Below are 24,274 nucleotides of genomic sequence, written 5' to 3'. Positions count from 1 at the left end.
AAAATCCTTGAAAGATCTGGGCAAGGTCCCATCGGTGAGCTCCTCCGGCGGGGAAGGCTGCGATGGCTGGGTCATGCAGCTCGCATGCCCAACCACCGCATGCCGAAACAGCTTTTGTTCGGCCGGATCGAGGGGGCTAAGCGGGCGCGGCACGGGCTAGAGAAGAGATGGAGCGATGTGGTACAGGAGGACGTGGAGCTGAGTGGACTTGCCGATGACTGGTACCAGCGGGGTCAAGATCGGCCTCTGTGGAGGAGGCTCGTGAAGGACGCTACTGGGCAGTTGGAGGCAGTCGCCCTCCAACAACAACGGAGGGCGGAGGAGCGACGCTCACAACAACGAGCAGAGCGCCGGGTGGCTAAAGCACAGCAGGTTGGCACAATAGGGGGCACAGGTGGTGCATCAGCCAGTCATCTCAGTCAGTCGACCCATGGCACCTGGGTCTGCCCCGTGACCTGCCAGCGGGCGTTCAACACTTCACGTGGCCTCAAGGTTCACATAGCCTGGCACAAGTATCGTGGTGACGTCACCGCCACTTAGTGGCGAATGGCGGTTATTTTGTATGTGTGGTGTGTGTGTGTATGTACGTGTGTGTGGTGTGTGTGTATGTGTGTGTGTGTATGTGTGTGTATGTATGTGTGTGTATGTATGTACGTGTGTGTGGTGTGTGTGTGTAGGTGTGTGTGTGATTGGCTCCTCCCCTCATGGCATATGTGTCCACCACAGGGGCTAAACGGGGGCTCTGGACGGGTGCGAGGGGCTGGTAACCCCTCCACCTTCAATTAATTACCACGAAACCACGAGTTAAACTGAAATATGTAACTAATAAGCTTGTGCCGGAGGCCCCGGGGGGCCAGGCGTCTATGACGTCTCCTGGCCAAACCCCAATTGGCGGAGCCAGGAGATTGAATACCTACCCTCGGGGCTACTCCAGAAACAACGAAAAGCCACTACGGGTGGCCACGTGGAATGTTCGAACGCTCACTGCGGAGGAGAGGCTGCCACTCCTCTGTCGGGAGCTGGACCGGTACCACCTGGATCTATGCGGCATTCAGGAGGTCCGGTGGACCGGCTCTGGCTCCTGCCACCATGAGGGGTGGACAGTCCTCTACTCGGGGCAGCAGACTGCCAAACAACAGGGTGTGGCTCTTCTTTTGAACAAAAGAATGAAGGGGGCGTGGGAGCGTGGCGGTGAGGTGTGGGAAGCTGTAAGCCCCAGGCTACTTTGGGCTCGCCTTCCCATCAACTGGAGGCGAGGAATGGTGGTCGTGGTTACTTATGCCCCCACCGAAGATGAACATCCGTGGAGGGATGCAGGCAAAGCCGATGAGTCAGATGCCTTCTATGACCTCCTGTCACAGGTGCTGGCTAAAGTGGCCCCTCGGGATAGAGTCATCATGTTGGGTAACTTCAATGCCCGAGTTGGTCATGATACTGGCACCTGGTCTGGAGTGATTGGAGGGCATGGGCCAGATCAGCTCAATAACAACGGTAGGAGGCTGCTAGATTTTTGTGCAGCCCATGGGCTTGTAATTACCAACACACTGTTCCGGCATCGGCGCATCCACACAACATCATGGATGCATGCCGGGTCCAAGCAAGAACATCTGCTGGACTACATAGTGATGGACCAGCGGATGCGAGCCCATGTCCTTGACACCAGGACCTACCGTGGAGCTGATCTGCCCTCTGACCATCGACTAGTCATCTGTAAGATGCGCCTGCCATTCTTCCACTCCGGTGGTGGGTGTACACCCATTCCGACCTAAAGTGGCCTGGTCTCAGTTATCTGATGAAAGTTGCAAGCGAGAATTTCATCATCGCTTGCGGCTGGGATTGGCATCGTCCCCGACTCCTCCTGATGTCGAGGGTAAATGGGTGAGGTTTAGGACTGTGACTCATGCAGCTGCAATGGCTGCTTTGGGTACGCGGTCCAGACCTCCCCAGAGACCCTGGCTGACAGAGGAGGTGTTCAGGATGGTTGAGAAAAAGCGACAGGCCCACTGCCATCGGCTACAGAATCCCACGTCAGAGAATGAGGAGGCTTACCGCAGCCTTCGCTCGGAGGTTCGGAGAGCCGTGAGGCGCTGCAAGGATGGGTGGTGGTCGCGGGTTGCTGAGGAGATGGAGTCTGCCTCAGTTTCCCATGATCATAAATCTCTATTTAACTCCATCAAAAAAGTAACCTGCAGCGCCACACCTATTACCATCATTAGGGGAAAAAACGGTGATCCAATCTCCGACCCCCAGGAACAGGTTTGCAGATTTGCTGAGCATTTCTGTGAGGTCCTGGGGGAGGGATAATCCCACAGCCAGGAAAAAAATCGTGGCACAAAGTGAGGATGACCCTGCTGAGGCTGCGGTGCCTCAAATATTGGAAGAAGTCACCCCCTGTGAGTGGCTGGCTGAGGTGCCATCTGCTGAGGAAGTATTGAAGGCGATCTGGAGTCTGAGACCAGGAAAGGCAGCGGGCAGAGATAATCTCCCAAGCGAAATGCTGAGGGAGGGTGGCGTTTGTGCACAGACTGCCCTATATGACATCATAACAACAGTCTGGACCACTGGACGGGTTCCGCAGGATTGGAAGGATGCCCTGGTGGTCCCCCTTTTTAAGAAGGGGGACCGCACAGACTGTAACAACTACAGGGGCATCTCACTCCTCAGTGTTCCGGGAAAGGTCCTGGCAAGGATTATTCAGCATCGCCTTGCCAGGCACGCTGAGGAGAGGCTTGCGGAGCCCCAATGCGGTTTCAGGAAAGGGCGGTCCTGCACAGATGCCATATTTTCTGTTCGTTTGCTACAGCAGAGGTGTAGGGAATTCCAACAAGACCTACATCTCTGCTTTATTGACCTGGTCAAGGCCTATGATACCATCAGTAGGCCTGGGCTCTGGGTCGTTCTTCGTGCTTTTGGAGTACCTGACCCTCTGCTCACGATCATTAAGGACCTTCATGATGGTGAGCGGGCCCGGGTAAAACTACGTGGCCGGGAGTCAGAGCCATTCCCTGTACACCTTGGGGTGCGACAGGGATGTCCTCTGGCTCCCACATTATTTAACATCTATTTTGACCACGTAGTTCATGAAGCCTTCAATAGCTGTACCGGGGGAATCTCCATATGGTACAGATATAATGGGAGGCTAATCGATGCCCGGGTGCGGTCAAGGGATGGCTCCCTATTGCTCAACCACGTTATGTATGCTGATGATTTGGTAATAGCTGCTCAGTCAGAGGAGGAGTTGGAGACGCTGCTGCTGAGACTGGAGCGTGCCACTAAGAGGTGGGGCCTTACCATCAGCCCCACCAAAACTAAGCACCTGCCTGGGTATTTTGTACCATCGGACACTCCACCCCCATAACTCCCAATCGGTGATGGGGCAGTTGTGGAGAGAGTGGAGAGTTTCCCATACCTGGGCAGTGTGCTTTTGACTGGCTCCAGTTTAACAGCAGAGGTCTCACTCCGAATCAGTCGAGCGGCAATATCTTTTCATCGGTTGCGTAACGCTGTGTGGAAGCTACCTGGTCTGTCGCTCCGCACTAAGCTTCAGGTCTTCTCGGCCACGGTCATTCCCTCCCTTCTCTACGCTTGCGAAACGTGGACCCCCCTGGTGGAACGTCTTCGCCGGTTGGAAACATTTGGGCTGGCCTGCCCGCGATCCATCCTGGGTTTAACCGGACTGGATTGTGTGAGGAGCTCACAAATCCTTGGAATATCTGGGCGGGGTCCCATCGGTGAGCTCCTCCGGCGGGCAGGGCTGCGATGGCTGGGTCGTGTGGCCCGCATGCCCAGCCACCGCATGCCGAGGCAGCTTTTGTTTGGCCGGATCGGGGGGGCTGGGCGGGCGCGGCGCGGGCTAGAGAGGAGATGGAGTGATGTGGTACAGGAGGACGTGGAGTTGAGTGGACTTGCCGATGACTGGTACCAGCGGTATCAAGATCGGCCTCTGTGGAGGAGGCTCGTGAAGGACGCTACTGGGCAGTTGGAGGCAGTCGCCCTCCAAAAACAACGGAGGGCGGAGGAGCGACGCTCAGAACAATGAGCGGAGCGCCGGGTGGCTAAAGCACAGCAGGTTGGCACAGTAGGGGGCACAGGTGGTGCATCAGCCAGTCATCTAAGTCAGTCGACCCGTGGCACCTGGGTCTGCCCCGTGACCTCCTGCCAGCGGGTGTTCGACACTTCACGTGGCCTCAGGGTGCACATAGCCTGGCACAAGCGTCGTGGTGACGTCACCGCCACTTAGTGGCGAATGGCGGTTGTTGTTGTGTGTGTGGTGTGTGTGTGGTGTGTGTATGTGTGGTGTATGTGTATGTGTGCTGTATATATGTATGTACGTGTGTATGTGTGGTGTGTGTGTATGCGTGCTGTATGTACGTGTGTGTAGGTGTGTGTATGCGTGCTGTATGTATGTACGTGTGTGTATGCGTGCTGTACGTACGTGTGTGTGGTGTATGTACGTGTGTGTGGTGTGTGTGTGCTGTATGTACGTGTGTGTGGCGTGTGTGTGCGTAGGTGTGTGTATGTGTGGTGTGTGTGGTGTGTGTATGCGTGCTGTATGTACGTGTGTGTGGTGTGTGTGTGTGGTGTATGTGTGGTGTATGTGTGTGTGCTGTATGTACGTGTGTGTGGTGTGTGTGTGATGTGTGTGTGTGGTGTATGTACGTGTGTGTGGTGTGTGTGTGCTGTGTGTGTGCTGTATGTATGTATGTACGTGTGTGTGCTGTGTGTGTGTGTGCTGCAGGCTATGCCCCAGGCTATGCGGCCTCTGCTGCAGGCTATCCCCCAGGAGTGTTCCCTCCAGCTGGGGTCAACTTCCCGTCGGGTGAGCCGTTACAGCCCAGTACCACCACAACCACAACAACCACCACAACCACCACCACAACAACCACAACTATCTTCACCACCACCTTCACCAGCACCACAACCACCACCACCTTCACAACCACCTTAACCACCACAACCACCACCTTAACCACCACCTTAACCACCACCTTAACCACCACCTTAACCACCACCTTAACCACCACCTTCACCACCACCTTCACCACCACTACCTTCACCACCACCTTCACCACTACAACCACCACAACCACCACCACCTTCACCACCACCTTCACTACCACCACCACCTTCACCACCACCACAACCACAACCACCTTCACCACCACCACCTTCACCACCACCACCTTTACCACCACAACCACCACCACCACAACCACCACCACCTTCACCACAACCACCACCACAACCACTACCACCACCTTCACCACCAGCACAACCACCACCACCACCTTCACCACCACTACCACCACCTTCACCATCACCACAACCACCACAACCACCACCACAACCACCTTCACCACCACTACCACCACCTTCACTACCACCTTCACTACCACCACCACCGCCACCACCACAACCACCACAACCACTACCACCTTCACTACCACCGCCACCACCACAACCACCACAACCACCACCTTCACTACCACCTTCACCACCACATTCACCACCACCACAACCACCACCACAACCACCTTCACCACCTTCACCACCACCTTCACCACCTTCATCACCTTCACCACCACCTCCACCACAACCACCTTCACCACCACCACAACCACCTTCACCACCACAACCACCTTCACTACCACCTTCACCACCACAACAACCACAACAACCACCTTAACCACAACCACCACCACCTTCACTACCACCTTCACCACCACTGCCACCACCTTCACTACCACCACCACCACCTTCACCACATTCACCACCACCACAACCACCACAACCACCACTACCACCTTAACCACCACCACCACCTTCACCACCACCACAACCACCACTACCACCTTAACCACCACCACCACCTTCACCACCACAACCACCACCACAACCACCTTCACTACCACCTTCACCATCACCTTCACCACCACAACCACCTTCACCACCACAACCATCACCACAACCACCTTCACTACCACCTTCACTACCACCACCACAACCACCTTCACTACCACCACCACTGCCACCTTCACTACCACCTTCACTACCTTCACCACCAGCACAACCTTCACCACCACAACCACCACCACCACCACAACCACCTTCACTACCACCTTCACCACCACCACCTTCACCACCACCACCTTCACCACCACCACAACCACCACCACCACAACCACCTTCACTACCACCATAACTATCTTCACCACCTTCACCACCACCACAACTACCACCACCACAACAACCTTCACTACCACCTTCACCACCACAACCACCTTCACTACCACCTTCACCACCACCACCTTCACTACCACCTTCACTACCACCTTCACCACCTTCACCACCACCAAAACCTTCACCACCACCACTACCACCTTCACCACCACCACAACCTTCACCAGCACAACCACCACTACCACCTTAACCACCACCACCACCTTCACCACCACAACCACCACCACCACTACCACCACCACCACTACCACCACTACCACCACCACTACCACCACAACCACCACTACCACCTTAACCACCACCACCACCTTCACCACCACAACCACCACCACAACCACCTTCACTACCACCTTCACCATCACCTTCACCACCACCACAACCACCTTCACCACCACAACCATCACCACAACCACCTTCACTACCACCTTCACTACCACCTTCACTACCACAACCACCTTCACTACCACCACAACCACCACCACCACAACCACCTCACTACCACCTTCACCACCACCTTCACCACCACCACCACCTTCACCACCACAACCACCACCACAACCACCTTCACTACCACCTTCACCACCACAACCACCTTCACTACCACCTTCACCATCACCACCTTCACCACCACAACCACCTTCACTACCACTTTCACCACCTTCACCACCACCACAACCTTCACCACTACCACCTTCACCACCACCACAACCTTCACCACCACCACAACCACCATCACCACAACCACCTTCACTACCACCATCACAACCACCTTCACTACCACCACCACCTTCACCACCACCACCTTCACTACCACCTTCACCACCACCACCTTCACCACTACAACCACCACAACCACCTTCACTACCACCTTTGCTACCACCTTCACCACCACCACCTTCACCACCACTACCACAACCACCTTCACTACCACCTTCACCACTACCACCACCACCTTCACTACCACCTTCACTACCACCTTCACCACCAACACCTTCACCACTTTCACCACCACCACCACAACCACCTTCACTACCACCTTCACCACCACCACCTCCACCACCACCACAACCACCTTCACCAACACCACCACCTTAGTCATCTCTACCACCACTATAGCCATCACTACCACCACTACTATAGCCATCACTACTACCACGACTACTATAGCCACCACTACTACTACTACTATAGCCATCACTACTACCACTACTATAGCCATCACTACTACCACTACTATAGCCATCACTACTACAGCCATCACTACCACTACTATCGCCATCACTACTACTACTATAGCCATCACTACTACCACTACTATAGCCATCACTACTACCACTACTACAGCCATCACTACTACCACTACTATAGCCATCACTACTACAGCCATCACTACTACCACTACTATCGCCATCACTACTACTACTATAGCCATCACTACTACCACTACTATAGCCATCACTACTACTACTATAGCCATCACTACTACCACTACTATAGCCATCACTACTACCACTACTATAGCCATCACTACTGCTACTACTATAGATATCACTACCACCACTACTATAGCCATCACTACTACCACTACTATAGCCATCACTACCACCACTACTATAGCCATCACTACTACTACTACTATAGCCATCACTACTACCACTACTATAGCCATCACTACTACCACTACTATAGCCATCACTACTACTATAGCCATCACTACCACCACTACTATAGCCATCACTACTACTACTACTATAGCCATCACTACTACCACTACTACAGCCATCACTACTATAGCCATCACTACTACCACTACTATAGCCATCACTACTACTACTACTATAGCCATCACTACCACCACTACTATAGCCATCACCACTACCACTACTATAGCCATCACTACCACCACTACTATAGCCATCACTACTACTACTACTACTATAGCCATCACTACTACCACTACTATAGCCATCACTACTACCACTATTATAGCCATCACTACTACTACTATAGCTATCACTACCACCACTACTATAGCCATCACTACTACCACTACTATAGCCATCACTACTACAACTACTAGAGCCATCACTACTACTACTACTATAGCCATCACTACTACCACTACTATAGCCGTCACTACTACTATAGCCATCACTACTACCACTACTATAGCCATCACTACTACAACTACTATAGCCATCACTACTACCACTACTATAGCCATCACTACCACCACTACTATAGCCATCACTACTACCACTACTACTATAGCTATCACTACCACCACTACTACTATAGCTATCACTACCACCACTACTACTATAGCCATCACTACTACCACTACTATAGCCATCACTACTACCACTACTACTATAGCCATCACTACTACCACTACTACTATAGCCATCACTACTACTACTACTATAGCCATCACTACTACCACTACTATAGCCATCACTACTACCACTACTACTATAGCCATCACTACTACTACTATAGCCATCACTACTACTACTATAGCCATCACTACTACTACTATAGCCATTACTACTACCACTACTATAGCCATCACTACTACTATAGCCATCACTACTACTACTACTATAGCCATCACTACTACTACTACTATAGCCATCACTACTACTATAGCCATCACTACTACTATCGCCATCACTACTACCACTACTACTATAGCCATCACTACTACCACTACTATAGCCATCACTACTACCACTACTACTATAGCTATCACTACCACCACTACTATAGCCATCACCACTACTACTATAGCCATCACTACTACTACTATAGCCATCACCACTACTACTATAGCCATCACTACTACCACTACTATAGCCATTACCACTACTACTATAGCCATCACTACTACTACTACTATAGCCATCACCACTACTACTATAGCCATCACTACTACTACTGCCATCACTACTACCACTACTATAGCCATCACTACCACCACTACTATATCCATCACCTCTACCACCCCCGTAGCCATCACTACTACTACCATAGCTATCACTACCACCACTACTATAGCCATCACTACTACCACTACTATAGCCATCACTACTACAACTACTATAGCCATCACTACTACTACTACTATAGCCATCACTACTACCACTACTATAGCCATCGCTACTACCACTACTATAGCCATCACTACTATAGCCATCACTACTACCACTACTACTATAGCCATCACTACTACCACTACTACTATAGCCATCACTACTACCACTACTATAGCCATCACTACTACCACTACTGTAGCCATCACTGCTACCACTACTATAGCCATCACTACCACCACTACTACTATAGCCATCACTACTACCACTACTATAGCCATCACTACTACCACTACTACTATAGCCATCACTACTACTATAGCCATCACTACTACCACTACTGTAGCCATCACTGCTACCACTACTATAGCCATCACCACTACCACTACTACAGCCATCACTACTACCATTACTATAGCCATCACTACCACCACTACTATAGCCATCACTACTACCACCCCCGTAGCCACCATAGCCATCACTAGCACCACCACCATAGCCAGAACTAGCACCTCCACCACCACCATAGCCATCACTACCACCTCCACCACCATCGCCATCACTACCACCACCTTAGCCATCACTACCACCTCCACCACCACCATAGCCATCACCACCACCATAGCCCTCACTACCACCACCATAGCCATCACTGCCATATTGCCATCACTGCCATAGCCATCACTGACATAGCCTGCACTATCATAGCCATCACTACTCTAAGAATTGATTGTTTGATGTTTACAATTTGATAACACTTGAAAAATCACTCGCTACCATACGGTTTGGGGATGGGTGGGTGGGGGAGGGGTTTGTGGGGGTGGGGGGACAGGGTGGGGGTGGGGGTTATATTTTTTTCCGAATACCAGTGGTTAAAAGGATTCAGAAAACCAGCGTTTGAAAGGGTTCAGAAAACCAGCGGTTAAAAGGGTTCAGAAAACCAGCGGTTAAAAGGATTCAGAAAACCAGCGGTTGAAAGGGTTCAGAAAACCAGCGGTTAAAAGGAATCAGAAAACCAGCGGTTAAATGGGTTCAGAAAACCAGCGGTTGAAAGGGTTCAGAAAACCAGCGGTTAAAAGGATTCAGAAAACCAGCGGTTAAAAGGGTTCAGAAAACCAGCGGTTGAAAGGGTTCAGAAAACCAGCGGTTGAAAGGGTTCAGAAAACCAGTGGTTGAAAGGGTTCAGAAAACCAGCGGTTAAAAGGGTTCAGAAAACCAGCGGTTAAAAGGATTCAGAAAACCAGCGGTTGAAAGGGTTCAGAAAACCAGCGGTTAAAAGGATTCAGAAAACCAGCAGTTGAAAGGGTTCAGAAAACCAGCGGTTAAAAGGGTTCAGAAAACCAGCGGTTGAAAGGGTTCAGAAAACCACCGGTTGAAAGGGTTCAGAAAACCAGCGGTTGAAAGGGTTCAGAAAACCAGCGGTTAAAAGGGTTCAGAAAACCAGCGGTTAAAAGGGTTCAGAAAACCAGCGGTTGAAAAGGTTCAGAAAACCAGCGGTTAAAAGGGTTCAGAAAACCAGCGGTTGAAAGGGTTCAGAAAACCAGCGGTTGAAAGGGTTCAGAAAACCAGCGGTTAAAAGGGTTCAGAAAACCAGCGGTTGAAAGGGTTCAGAAAACCAGCGGTTAAAAGGGTTCAGAAAACCAGCGGTTAAAAGGGTTCAGAAAACCAGCGGTTAAAAGCAGGGTTCAGAAAACCAGCGGTTAAAAGCAGGGTTCAGAAAACCAGCGGTTAAAAGCAGGGTTCAGAAAAGCAGCGGTTAAAATTGTTGAAAAAACCAGCGGTTAAAAGCAGGGTTCAGAAAACCAGCGGTTAAAATTGTTGAAAAAAAACAGCGGTTAAAAGCGGGATTTAGAAAACCAGCGGTTACAAGCAGGGTTCAGAAAACCAGCGGTTAAAAAGGGGGAGGGGGGGGGGGGCAGGTGTAGCGGCCTTGCGGTTTTTTTTTTTGGTTTGCGTTGCCATTTGGCGGCGTCGGCGGCGTCGGCGGCGTCGGTGTTGGTGCTTTTGGTGACGTTTCCGCGGTCAACGTCCCGACCGTTAATCTCCCTCGTGACGGCACACAAGGCGTGTGCGCGTGTGCGTCGTGTGCCGCCGAAGGCTACGGCGCTGCCGCCGCCGCCGCTGCTGCTGCGGCGGCCGCCTCGGCCCAGTACAAGATGCCGCTCGGCCAGGGCGGCGGCGGCGGCGGCGGCGGCGGCGGCGGTGGCGGCGGGCTGCCCGCCTACCCGCCCGCGCCCAACCCTTACCAGGCCGGCGCCGGTGGACTCTACCCGATGCGCGGAGCGGTGGCAGCCGCGCAGGGGCTCTACACGCAGGTGGGCGGCGAGCGGTGGTGGCGAGGGTGGGTTGGTGGTAGTGGTGGTGGTGGTGTTGGTGATGAGTGAGTGAGAGAGAGAGCAGGTGAGAGGGTGGGTGGGAGAGAGGGCGGATTGGTGAGTGAGTGAGTGAGAGAGAGAGCGGGTGAGTGGGTGAGAGGGTGAGTGTGTGGTGGGTGAGAGGGTGAGTGGGTGAGAGGGTGAGTGGGTGAGAGGGTGAGTGGATGAGAGGGTGAGAGGGTGAGTGCGTGGTGGGTGAGTGGGTGAGACAGTGAGTGGGTGAGTGGGTAAGAGGGTGAGTGGGTGAGAGGGTGAGTGCGTGGTGGGTGAGTGGGTGAGTGGGTGAGAGGGTGAGTGGATGAGCGGGTGAGTGCGTGGTGGGTGAGTGGATGGGTGGGTGAGTGAGTGCGTGGGTAAGAGGGTGAGAGGGTGAGTGGGTGAGTGGGTGAGAGGGTAAGAGGGTGAGTGGGTGAGTGGGTGAGAGGGTGCCTGGGTGAGTGGATAACAGGGTGAGTTGGTGAGAGGGTGGGTGGGTGAGTGAGTGCGTGGGTAAGAGGGTGAGAGGGTGAGTGGGTGAGAGGGTGCCTGGGTGAGTGGGTGAGTGGGTGCCTGGGTGAGTGGGTAACAGGGTGAGTGGGTGAGAGGGTGAGTGGGTGAGAGGGTGAGTGGGTGAGTGGGTGAGTGGGTGAGTTGGTGAGTTGGTGAGTGGGTGAGTGGGTGAGTGGGTGAGAGGGTGAGTGGGTGAGTGGGTGAGAGGGTGAGAGGGTGCGTGGGTGAGTGGGTGAGAGGGTGAGTGGGTAACAGGGTGCGTGAGTGGGTGAGAGGGTGAGTAGGTGAGAGGGTAAGAGGGTGAGAGGGTGAGTGGGTGAGAAGGTGCGTGGGTGAGTGGGTGAGAGGGTGAGTGGGTGAGAGGGTGAGTGGGTGAGAGGGTGCGTGGGTGAGTGGGTGAGAGGGTGAGTGGGTAACAGGGTGCGTGGGTGAGTGGGTAACAGGGTGCGTGAGTGAGTGGGTGAGAGGGTGAGTAGGTGAGAGGGTGAGTGGGAGAGAGGGTGAGTGGGTGAGTGGGTGCGTGGGTGAGAGGGTGAGTGGGTAACAGGGTGCGTGGGTGAGTGGGTAACAGGGTGCGTGAGTGAGTGGGTGAGAGGGTGAGTAGGTGAGAGGGCTTGAGAGGGTGAGTGGGAGAGAGGGTGAGCTGTTGGCTGAGAGGGAGAGTGCCTGTGTGTCTACCTCCGTGGTGTCTTCGCGTGGCACTGACCACGCCCCACCCTGCCCTGCTCCACCCTGCCCTGCCCCGCCCGGCCCCCCGCGCGAAGAGCGCGTTCTACCCGCAGCCCGTGTACGCGTCGGCCCCGCCGCAGGTGATCCACCACACCACGGTGGTGCAGCCCAACGGCGTCTCGGCCGCCCTCTACCCTCCACCACAGCCGCTGGGGCATGGGCGGCACGCGCTGCCTCCCCTGGGCCTCATCACCGGCACCATGGCCATGTCCGCCGGTCGGTGGCGCGCACGCTTGCACGCTTGCACGCACGCACTCACGCAGGCACGCACGCTCGCTCGCTCGCTCGCTCGCAAGCACGCACTGACCGAGATGACTGAGATAACTGGCTGATGCACCACCTGTGCCCCCTGCTGTGCACTGTCGCACCCCAAGGTGTACAGGGAATGGCTCCGACTCCCGGCCACGTAGTTTTACCCGGGCCCGCTCGCCATCATGAAGGTCCTCAATGATCGTGAGCAGAGGGTCAGGGACCCCCGAAAGCACGAAGAACAACCCAGAGCCCAGGCCTACTGATGGTATCATAGGCCTTGACCAGGTCAATAAAGCAGAGATGTAGGTCTTGTTGGAATTCCCTACACCTCTGCTGTAGCAGACGGACAGAAAATATGGCATCTGTGCAGGACCGCCCTTTCCTGAAACCGCATTGGGGCTCCGCAAGCCTCTCCTCAGCGTGCCTGGCAAGGCGATGTTGAATAATGCTTGCCAGGACCTTTCCTGGCACACTGAGGAGTGAGATGCCCCTGTAGTTGTTACAGTCTGTGCGGTCCCCCTTCTTAAAAAGGGGGACCACCAGGGCATCCTTGCAGTCCTGCGGAACCCGTCCAGTCGTCCAGACTGTTGTTATGATGTCATGTAGGGCAGTCTGTGCACGAACGCCATCTTCCCTCAGCATTTCGCTTGGGAGATCATCTCTGTCCGGTGTCTTTCCAGGTCTCAGACTCTAGATCGCCTTCAGTACTTCCTCAACAGATGGCACCTCAGCCAGCCACTCACAGGGAGTGATTTCTTCCAATATTTGAGGCACTGCAGCCTCAGCAGGGTCATCCCCACTTTGTCCCACGTTGTTATCCAGGCTGAGGGATGTCCCCTCCCCCAGGACCTCACGGAAATGTTCAGCAAATCTGCAAAGCCTGTTCCTGACAAAGACAAAGATTCCCCGTATAGTTTGGATCACCGTTCTTTCCCCTAATGATGGTGATAGGTGTGGCGCTGCAGGTTACTTTTTTGATGGAATTAAAGAGCGATTTGTGATCGCGGGCCACTGAGGCAGGCTCCATCTCCTCAGCAACCCGCGACCACCACCCATCCTTACAGCGCCTCACGGCTCTCCGAACCTCCGAGCGAAGGCTGCGGTAAGCCTCCTCATTCTCCGACGTGGGATGCTGTAGCCGATGAGAGTGGGCCTGTCGCTTATTCTCAGCCAGTCTGAACACCTCCTCTGTCAGCCAGGGTCTCTGGGGAGGTCTGGACCGCGTACCCAAAGCAGCCATTGCAGCTGCATGAGCCACAGTCCTAAACCTCGCCCATTTACCCTCGATATCAGGAGGAGTCGGGGAAGATGCCAACCCCAGCTGCAAGCGATGATGAAATTCTCACTTGCAACTTTCATCAGATAACTGAGTCCAGGCCACTTTAGGTTTGAATGGGGTCCTGGGTGTACACCCACCACCGGAGTGGAAAAATGGCAGGCACATCTTACAGATGACTAGTCGATGGTCAGAGGGCAGATCAGCTCCACGGTAGGTCCTGGTGTCAAGGACATGGGCCCGCATCCGCTGTTCCGTCACTATGTAGTCCAGCAGATGTTCTTGCTTGGACCCGGCATGCATCCATGATGTTGTGTGGATGCGCTGATGCCGGAACAGCGTGTTGGTAATTACAAGCCCATGGGCTGCACAAAAATCTAGCAGCCTCTTACCATTGTTATTGAGCTGATCTGGCCCATGCCTTCCCATCACTCCAGACCAGGTGCCAGCATCATGACCAACTCGGACATTGAAGTCACCCAACAAAATTACTCTATCCTGAGGGACCACTTTAGCTAGCACCTGTGAAAGGAGGTCATAGAAGGCATCTGACTCATCGGCCTTGCCTGCATCCCTCCACGGATGTTCGTCTTCGGTGGGGGCATAAGTAACCACGACCACCACTCCTCACCTCCGGTTGATAGGAAGGCGAGCCCAAAGTAGCCAGGGGCTTACAGCTTCCCACACCTCACCGCCACGCTCCCACTCCCCCTTCATTCTTTTGTTCAGAAGAAGAGGCACTCCCTGTTGTTTGCTAGTCTCCTGCCCCGAGAAGAGGTCTGTCCACCCCTCAGTGGCAGGAGCCAGAACCTTTCCACCGGACCTCCTGAATGCCACAGAAATCCAGGCGGTACCGGTCCAGCTAATGACAGAGGAGTGGCAGCCCTCTCCTCCGCTGTGAGCGTTCGAACATTCCACGTGGCCACACGAAGTGGCTTTTCGTTGTTTCTGGAGGAGCCCCGAGGGTAAATATTCAATCTCCTGGCTCTGCCAATTGGGGTTTGGCCAGGAGACGTTATAGACGCCTGTCCCCCCGGGGCCTCCGGCACAAGCTTATTAGTTACATATTTTAGACGTGGTTTAGTGGTAAATTTTTGAAGGTGGAGGGGTTACCAGCCCCTCGGACCCGTCCAGAGCCCCCGTTTAGCCCCTGTGGTGGTCACAGACGCCATGAGGGGAGGAGCCAATCGGAATTGGCCTCTCCCCCCCAACAGCGCCGTCCACGACAGAGTTGCCCGTCCGGCACCGCGAGGAGGTAGGGGCTTGTTTTGCCAGACTCGCACACACCGACACAGACACACACACACACGCGCAGACACACGCACACACACACACACACACGTACGCGCGCGTGCATGTGCTGCATGTGTACGTACAAGTCCCTTGCTGTCGCTCCACTGCTGGATGACGACAGCACTCCCCGGTCGCGTGGTGGTGGTGGTGGTGGGGGTGTTGATTTGACCGTACTTCACCACGCGGGTCAGTGCAGGTTCGCGAAGGTTTGGAGAACAGACGTGGGAGGAGAGGAGTAGAGTTCAACATTGGATGTTGCTGCACTGCCCTCCGGTGCTCACATCCCATCAGCCCCATAGCGCCTGTTATGCATGGTGCATACCGGGTGAATTGGAGATGCATACGCGCGCACGTGCCGCTGCACGCACACCCGCACACGCTTGCCCGCGCACCGTACGGGGACGACGATCCTGGGCTAGAATGGGGCCTGGTTGGCGGGGGGCAAGTGCTCACGTACAGGGACGACGATCCTGGGTTAGAATGGGGCCGTTTGGGGGGGCAAGTGCTCACGTACAGAGATGACGATCCTGGGTTAGAATGAGGCTGTTTGGGGGGGGCAAGTGCTCACGTACAGGGACGACGATCCTGGGTTAGAATGGGGCCTGGTTGGGGGGGCAAGTGCTCACGTACAGAGACGACGATCCTGGGCTAGAATGGGGCTGTTTGGGGGGCAAGTGCTCACGCTCACATACAGAGATGACGATCCTGGCCTAGAATGAGGCTGTTTGGGGGGGCAAGTGCTCACACGTACGTACAGAGGCGACGATCCTGGGCTAGAATGAGGCTGTTTGAGGGGGCAAGTGCTCACGCTCACGTACAGAGATGACGATCCTGGGCTAGAATGAGGCTGTTTGGGGGGGCAAGTGCTCACGCTCACGTACAGAGATGACGATCCTGGCCTCGAGTGAGCCTGTTTGAGGGGGCAAGTGCTCACGCTCACGTACAGAGATGACGATCCTGGGCTAGAATGAGGCTGTTTGAGGGGGCAAGTGCTCACACTCACGTACAGAGACGACGATCCTGGGCTAGAATGGGGCTGTTTGGGGGGCAAGTGCTCACGCTCACGTACAGAGATGACGATCCTGGGCTAGAATGAGGCTGTTTGGGGGGGCAAGTGCTCACACTCACGTACAGAGACGACGATCCTGGGCTAGAATGAGGCTGTTTGGGGGGGCAAGTGCTCACACTCACGTACAGAGATGACGATCCTGGGCTAGAATGAGGCTGTTTGGGGGGGCAAGTGCTCACACTCACGTACAGAGATGATGATCCTGGGCTAGAATGAGGCTGTTTTGGGGGGGGCAAGTGCTCACACTCACGTACAGAGATGACGATCCTGGGCTAGAATGAGGCTGTTTGGGGGGGCAAGTGCTCACGCTCACGTACAGAGACGACGATCCTGGGCTAGAATGAGGCTGTTTGGGGGGGCAAGTGCTCACACTCACGTACAGAGATGACGATCCTGGGCTAGAATGAGGCTGTTTGGGGGGGCAAGTGCTCACACTCACGTACAGAGATGACGATCCTGGGCTAGAATGAGGCTGTTTGGGGGGGCAAGTGCTCACACTCACATACAGAAATGACGATCCTGGGCTAGAATGAGGCTGTTTGAGGGGGCAAGTGCTCACGCTCACGTACAGAGATGACGATCCTGGGCTAGAATGAGGCTGTTTGGGGGGGCAAGTGCTCACACTCACGTACAGAGATGACGATCGTGGGCTAGAATGAGGCTGTTTGGGGGCAAGTGCTCACTCTCGTGCACCGTACAGAGACGCCGATCCTGGGCTCGAGTGAGGCTGTTTGGGGGCAAGTGCTCACGCTCGTGCACCGTACAGAGAGGACGATCGTGGGCTCGAGTGAGCCTGTTTGGGGGCAAGTGCTCACACTCAGGTACAGAGATGACGATCCTGGCCTCGAGTGAGCCTGTTTGAGGAGGCAAGTGCTCACTCGTGCACCGTACAGAGAGGACGATCGTGGGCTCGAGTGAGCCTATTTGGGGGCAGGTGTTGTGAGTAGCGAACACCAGCACCGGCGCGCGCGAGCCGGGGGTGTGGGCGGTCAGCGCCGTGCCCGGCCGCCTCCATCTCCCCAGCGGCGATGTTTGTGCATGCACACAGACACGCACACACAGACACGCACACACAGACACGCACACACAGACACGCACACACAGACACGCACACACAGACACGCACACACAGACACGCACACACAGACACGCACACACAGACACGCACACACAGACAGACACGCACACACAGACACGCACACACAGACACGCACACACAAACACGCTCACACAGACACGCACACACAGACACGCACACACAGACACGCACACACAGACACGCACACACAGACAGGCACGCACACACAGACGCGCACACACAGACACGCACACACGACACGCACACACAGACACGCACACACAGACACGCACACACAGACACGCACACACAGACACGCACACACAGACACGCACACTCACCCACAGGACAAAGATCCCACCTATACCTGGGGCAAGTGCTGTCAGCGAGTAGCAGCAGCAGCGCCTGTGAAGGCTACCGGCACTGTGGTTACACGAGGGGGGTGGGTGGCCAGCACCACGCCCGGCCGCCTTTGTCTCTCCCCCAGTGGCGATGTTTAATACACACCGGACCAGGTGACTCATTTGAGGCTGAGTCGACCTAGGGGAGGCCCCGGACCGGTTCATATAACCGTCACTGGTGTTGGCCGTGAGCGGGAATCGAACTCTGGTCGCCGGGTTCGTAGCGCAGCGTAGCGCTAACCGCTACACTACACACACAGACACACACACAGTGACACGCACACAGTGACACACACACAGTGACACAGACACACAGACACACACACAGTGACACACACACAGTGACACACACAGTGACACACACACAGTGACACACACACAGTGACACACACAGTGACACACACACAGTGACACAGACACACACACAGTGACACACACACAGTGACACGCACACACAGTGACACAGGCACACACAGTGACACAGACACACACAGTGACACACACACAGTGACACACACAGTGACACACACAGTGACACACACAGTGACACAGACACACACACAGTGACACACACACAGTGACACACACAGTGACACACACACAGTGACACATACACAGTGACACACACAGACACACACAGTGACACAGACACACACAGACACACACACAGTGACACACGCAGTGACACAGACACACACAGTGACACAGACACACACACAGACACACACAGTGACACACACAGAGATCCCCCGTATAGCCTGATCAGACTTTTGGGGCAAGTGCTATTTGCGAGCGCCTACGACACACGCACACAGAACACACACACACACGTTAACAAAAATACACACGTACACACACGTACGCACGCACACACACACACACACGTACACTCACGTACACACACGCGCGCACGCGCGCACACACACACACGTACACACACACGCACACACACACACGTACACACGTACACACACACATGCACACACACGCTCAGTGGAGACCAGCACCACTAGCACCACCAGCAGCACCACCACCAGCCACCACCACCAGCCACCACCAGCACCACCACCGGCACTACCACCAGCACCACCAGCACCACCAGCACCATCACCACCAGCACCACCAGCACCACCACCAGCACCACCACCACTACCACCACCACCACCGATGTAATTTTTTGTTTTTCACGACAATCAAAAACCGTTACGACGATTCTCCCGACCCTCCGACTTCCCCCCCCCCCCGCACGCCCCCCCCCCCCGGTGTTTGTATCGTTGTCGCCTTGCAGTGCGAGCCCCCCACGCACGTTCCCCAACGTCTCTCTCCTCCCTTCCTTATTTTGGTTTTGTGTTTACCCACCCACCCACCCACCACCACCACCCCCCACGCCCGCCCACCACCCCCACCACGCCCGCCCACCACCCCCCGCGCCCGCCCACCACCACCCCACCCCGACGATGATGACGACGACGACGATGATGATGGTGATGATGGTGACGACGATGGCGATGATGGCGACGACTATAACGATGACGACGACGATGACGACGATGATGATGATGGTGACGACGATGACGACGACGGGAAGCCGCCGCCGGATTCGTTGAGCGGCTCTCGCTTGCGACGGCCTCGCGGCAAGCGCTTCTCCTAAAGAAGCGACTCAGCTGCCCCACCCGGTGGCGGTGGTGGTGGTGGTGGTGGTGCTGGTGGTGCTGGTGGTGCTGGTGGTGGTGGTGGTGCTGGTGCTGCTGGTGGTGGTGCTGGTGGTGGTGGTGGTGCTGGTGGTGGTGGTGGTGCTGGTGGTGGTGGTGGTGCTGGTGGTGGTGGTGGCGCTGGTGGTGGTGCTGGTGGTGCTGCTGGTGGTGGTGGTGCTGGTGGTGCTGGTGGTGGTGCTGGTGGTGGTGGTGGCGGTGGTGGTGGTGGTGGTGCTGGTGGTGGTGCTGGTGGTGGTGCTGGTGGTGATGGTGGGCGGCCCCTCGCCCCTGGTGAAAAATGAAACGACGAACGAATCTCAAACGACGGCAGAAAATTGGTGAACGGCGCTCACCTCCCACTCGTTTGCCCGCCGCCAAATGCGCACGCTCCGTGCCCCTCGCTTCGGCGTCGAGGTCCACCGGGGAGGCGCCGAGGGTTCAGTTGGCGCGCGACCTTTCGAGAGGTCGATTCGTGACCTCTTTCAGTTGAAGTGTTCGGCGACCTTGACTCCGACCCCCGTTGGTCACCTCGAGCCGTGCACTCGGACCCACCGCGGCCAGCGGCGCGGTTCCATCGCCTGCCCAGCCACGGGCTCACCCCCCTCCCCTCCCCTCCCTGCCTGCCTCCCTCCCTGCCTCCATGCATCCCTCCCTCCCTCTCTCCCTCCCTCCCTCTCTCCCTCTCCTCCCTCCCTCTCTCCCTCCCTCCCTCTCTCCCTCTCTCCCCCCCTCTCTCCCTCTCTCCCTCCCTCTTCTCCCTCCCTCCCTCTCTCTCTCCCTCTCTCCCTCCCTCTCCTCCCTTCTTCCCTCCCTCCCTCCCTTCCTCTCTCCCTCTCTCCCTCCCTCCCTCTCCTCTCTCCCCCCCTCTCTCCCTCCCTCCCTCTCTCCCTCTCTCCCCCCCTCTCTCCCTCTCTCCCTCCCTCCCTTCATCCCTCCCTCCCTCCCTCCCTTCCCTTCCTCCATGCATCCCGACACCCCTTCCTCCCTCCCCTCCCTCCGTGGTGATCCCCGTCTGTATATTTGACAGATTTTATTTCCCCAGCGTCCGTTCCGTTTCGCCTTTGCCGGGCAGCGGCGGTGGTGGTGGCGGTGGTGGCGGTAGCGGTGGCGGTGGTGGTGGTGGCGGTAGCGGTGGCGGTGGCGGTGGTGGCGGTAGCGGTGGCGGTGGTGGTGGTGGCGGTAGCGGAGTTTTTACGTGACGCTGTGTGTGTGTTTGTGTGTGTGTGTGTGCGGCGTGTGTGTTTCTGTGTGTTTCTGTGTGTGTGTGTCTGTGTGTGTGTCTGTGTGTGTGTGTCTGTGTGTCTGTGTGTGTGCGGTGTGTGTGTCTGTGTGTGTGTGTGTGCGGCGTGTGTGTTTCTGTGTGTGTGTCTGTGTGTGTCTGTGTGTGTGTGGCGTGTGTGTGTCTGTGTGTGTGTGTGTCTGTGTGTGCGGCGTGTGTGTCTGTGTGTGTGTGTGCGGTGTGTGTGTCTGTGTGTGCGGCGTGTGTGTGTGCGCGGCGTGTGTGTGTGTGCGGTGTGGGTGTATGTGTGGTGTGTGCGGCGTGTGTGTCTGTGTGTGTGCGGCGTGTGTGTGTCTGTGTGTCTGTGTGTGCGGCGTGTGTGTGTGTGCGGTGTGGGTGTGTGTGTGGTGTGTGCGGCGTGTGCGCATGTGTGTGCGGCGTGTGTGTGTGCGGCGTGTGCGCGCGGCGTGTGTGTGTGTGCGTGTGTGTGTGTGTGTGCGGCGTGTGTGTGGTGTGTGCCTGTGGCGTGTGTGTGTGTCTGTGGCGTGTGTGTGCCTGTGGCGTGTGTGTGTGGTGTGTGCCTGTCGCGTGTGTGTGTGTGTCTGTGGCGTGTGTGTGTGTGTCTGCGGCGTGTGTGTGTGTGTCTGCGGCGTGTGTGTGTGTGTCTGCGGCGTGTGCGGCGTGTGTGTGCGGCGTGCGTGTGTGTGTGTGTCTGTGTGTGCGGCGTGTGTGTGTGTGTGTGCCTGGGGTGCGTGCGTGTGTGTGCGTGTGTGTGTGTGCCTGGGGCGTGTGTCTGTGTGTGTGTCTGTGTGTGCGGCGTGTGCGTGTGTGTGTGTGCCGTGCGTGTGTGTGCGTGTGCGGCGTGTGCCGTGTGTTTGGCAGGCGCTGTGTTGACCACCCCCCAGGGGACCCCAGTTGGACCCCAGCAGCTGTCCACCTACAGGAGCGGAGGGAGCCCGGGTTACGGGTACCTGTCCACTCAGTGGTGAGGGCAGCAGCAGCAGCAGCAGCATCGCCACTCACACGCGCATGCACGGCCATCGCTACGGTACATGCACCCTCGCTCGCTCTCACACACTCGCACCGTCGCGTACTTTCTGTGACACACACACACACACACACCGCCGTGTACACTGTGACACACACACCGCTGTGTACACTGTGACACACACACACACACCGCCGTGTACACTGTGACACACACACCGCTGTGTACACTGTGACACACACACACACACCGCCGTGTACACTGTGACACACACACACCGTTGTGTACACTGTGACACACACACACCGTGTACACTGTGACACACACACCGCCGTGTACACTGACACACACACACCGTGTACACTGTGACACACACACACACCGCCGTGTACACTGTGACACACACACACACACACCGTGTACACTGTGACACACACACACACCGTGTACACTGTGACACACACACCGTGTACACTGTGACACACACCACTGTGTACACTGTGACACACACACCGTGTACACTGTGACACACACACACACACCGTGTACACTGTGACACACACACCGTGTACACTGTGACACACACACCGCCGTGTACACTGCGACACACACACACACCGTGTACACTGTGACACACACACCGCCGTGTACACTGTGACACACACACACACACACCGTGTACACTGTGACACACACACCGCCGTGTACACTGTGACACACACACACACCGTGTACACTGACACACACACACCGCCGTGTACACTGTGACACACACACACCGTGTACACTGTGACACACACACACACCGCCGTGTACACTGTGACACACACACCGTGTACACTGTGACACACACACACACACCGCCGTGTACACTGTGACACACACACACACACCGTGTACACTGTGACACACACACCGTGTACACTGTGACACACACACACACACCGTGTACACTGTGTACACTGTGACACACACACCGCCGTGTACACTGTGACACACACACCGTGTACACTGTGACACACACACCGTGTACACTGTGACACACACACACACACCGTGTACACTGTGACACACACACACACACACACCGTGTACACTGTGACACACACACACACACGGTGTACACTGACACACACACACACTGTGTACACCGTGACACACACACCGTTGTACACTGTGACACACACACCGTGTACACTGTGACACACACACCGTGTACACTGTGACACACACACCGTGTACACTGACACACACCACACCGTGTACACTGTGACACACACACCGTTGTACACTGTGACACACACACCGTGTACACTGTGACACACACACCGTGTACACTGTGACACACACACCGTTGTACACTGTGACACACACACCCCGCCGTGTACACTGTGACACACACACCGTGTACACTGTGACACACACACACCACCGTGTACACTGTGACACACACACCATGTACACTGTGACACACACACCGTGTACACTGTGACACACACATCATGTACACTGTGACACACACACCGCCGTGTACACTGTGACACACACCACACCGTGTACACTGACACACACACCGTGTACACTGTGACACACACCGTGTACACTGACACACACTGTGCACACTGTGACACACACACCACGCCGTGTACACTGTGACACACACACACACACACACCGTGTACACTGTGACACACACACACACACACCGTGTACACTGTGACACACACACACCGTGTACACTGACACATACACACCGTGTACACTGTGACACACACACCGTGTACACTGTGACACACACACCGTGTACACTGTGACACACACACCGTGTACACTGTGACACACACACACCGCTGTGTACACTGTGACACACACACACACCACACCGTGTACACTGTGACACACACACACACACCATGTACACTGTGACACACACACACCATGTACACTGTGACACACACACACACCATGTACACTGTGACACACACAGACACCGTGTACACTGTGACACACACACCATGTACACTGTGACACACACACACACCGTGTACACTGTGACACACACACACACACCGTGTACAC

General features: G+C 55.5%; 1 protein-coding gene across 5 annotated transcripts in view; it reads left to right on the top strand.

The window, feature by feature from the left end:
* Positions 1-24,274, top strand: part of LOC116957194 (myelin-associated neurite-outgrowth inhibitor-like) — a 52,811-nt gene that overhangs the window by 27,718 nt on the left and 819 nt on the right. For 2 of the 5 annotated variants that reach the window (XM_076055221.1, XM_076055222.1), the window contains exon 3: positions 4,739-7,473. In XM_076055221.1, coding sequence (XP_075911336.1) covers positions 4,739-7,335 — 2,597 coding nt within the window. In that variant the 3' untranslated portion in view covers positions 7,336-7,473. Of the gene's footprint in view, positions 1-4,738; positions 7,474-11,396; positions 11,648-12,960; positions 13,142-22,089; positions 22,256-24,274 lie in introns of those variants that run through there. The other 3 variants (XM_076055225.1, XM_076055223.1, XM_076055224.1) reach the window with 3 other exon arrangements.

The sequence above is a fragment of the Petromyzon marinus genome, chromosome 70 (genome assembly GCF_048934315.1).
Source record: "Petromyzon marinus isolate PM22_M1 ecotype Great Lakes invasive population chromosome 70, UKy_Petmar_22M1.pri1.0, whole genome shotgun sequence".
Lineage (NCBI taxonomy): Eukaryota > Metazoa > Chordata > Hyperoartia > Petromyzontiformes > Petromyzontidae > Petromyzon > Petromyzon marinus.
This window is presented reverse-complemented; position numbering and strand designations above follow the sequence as displayed.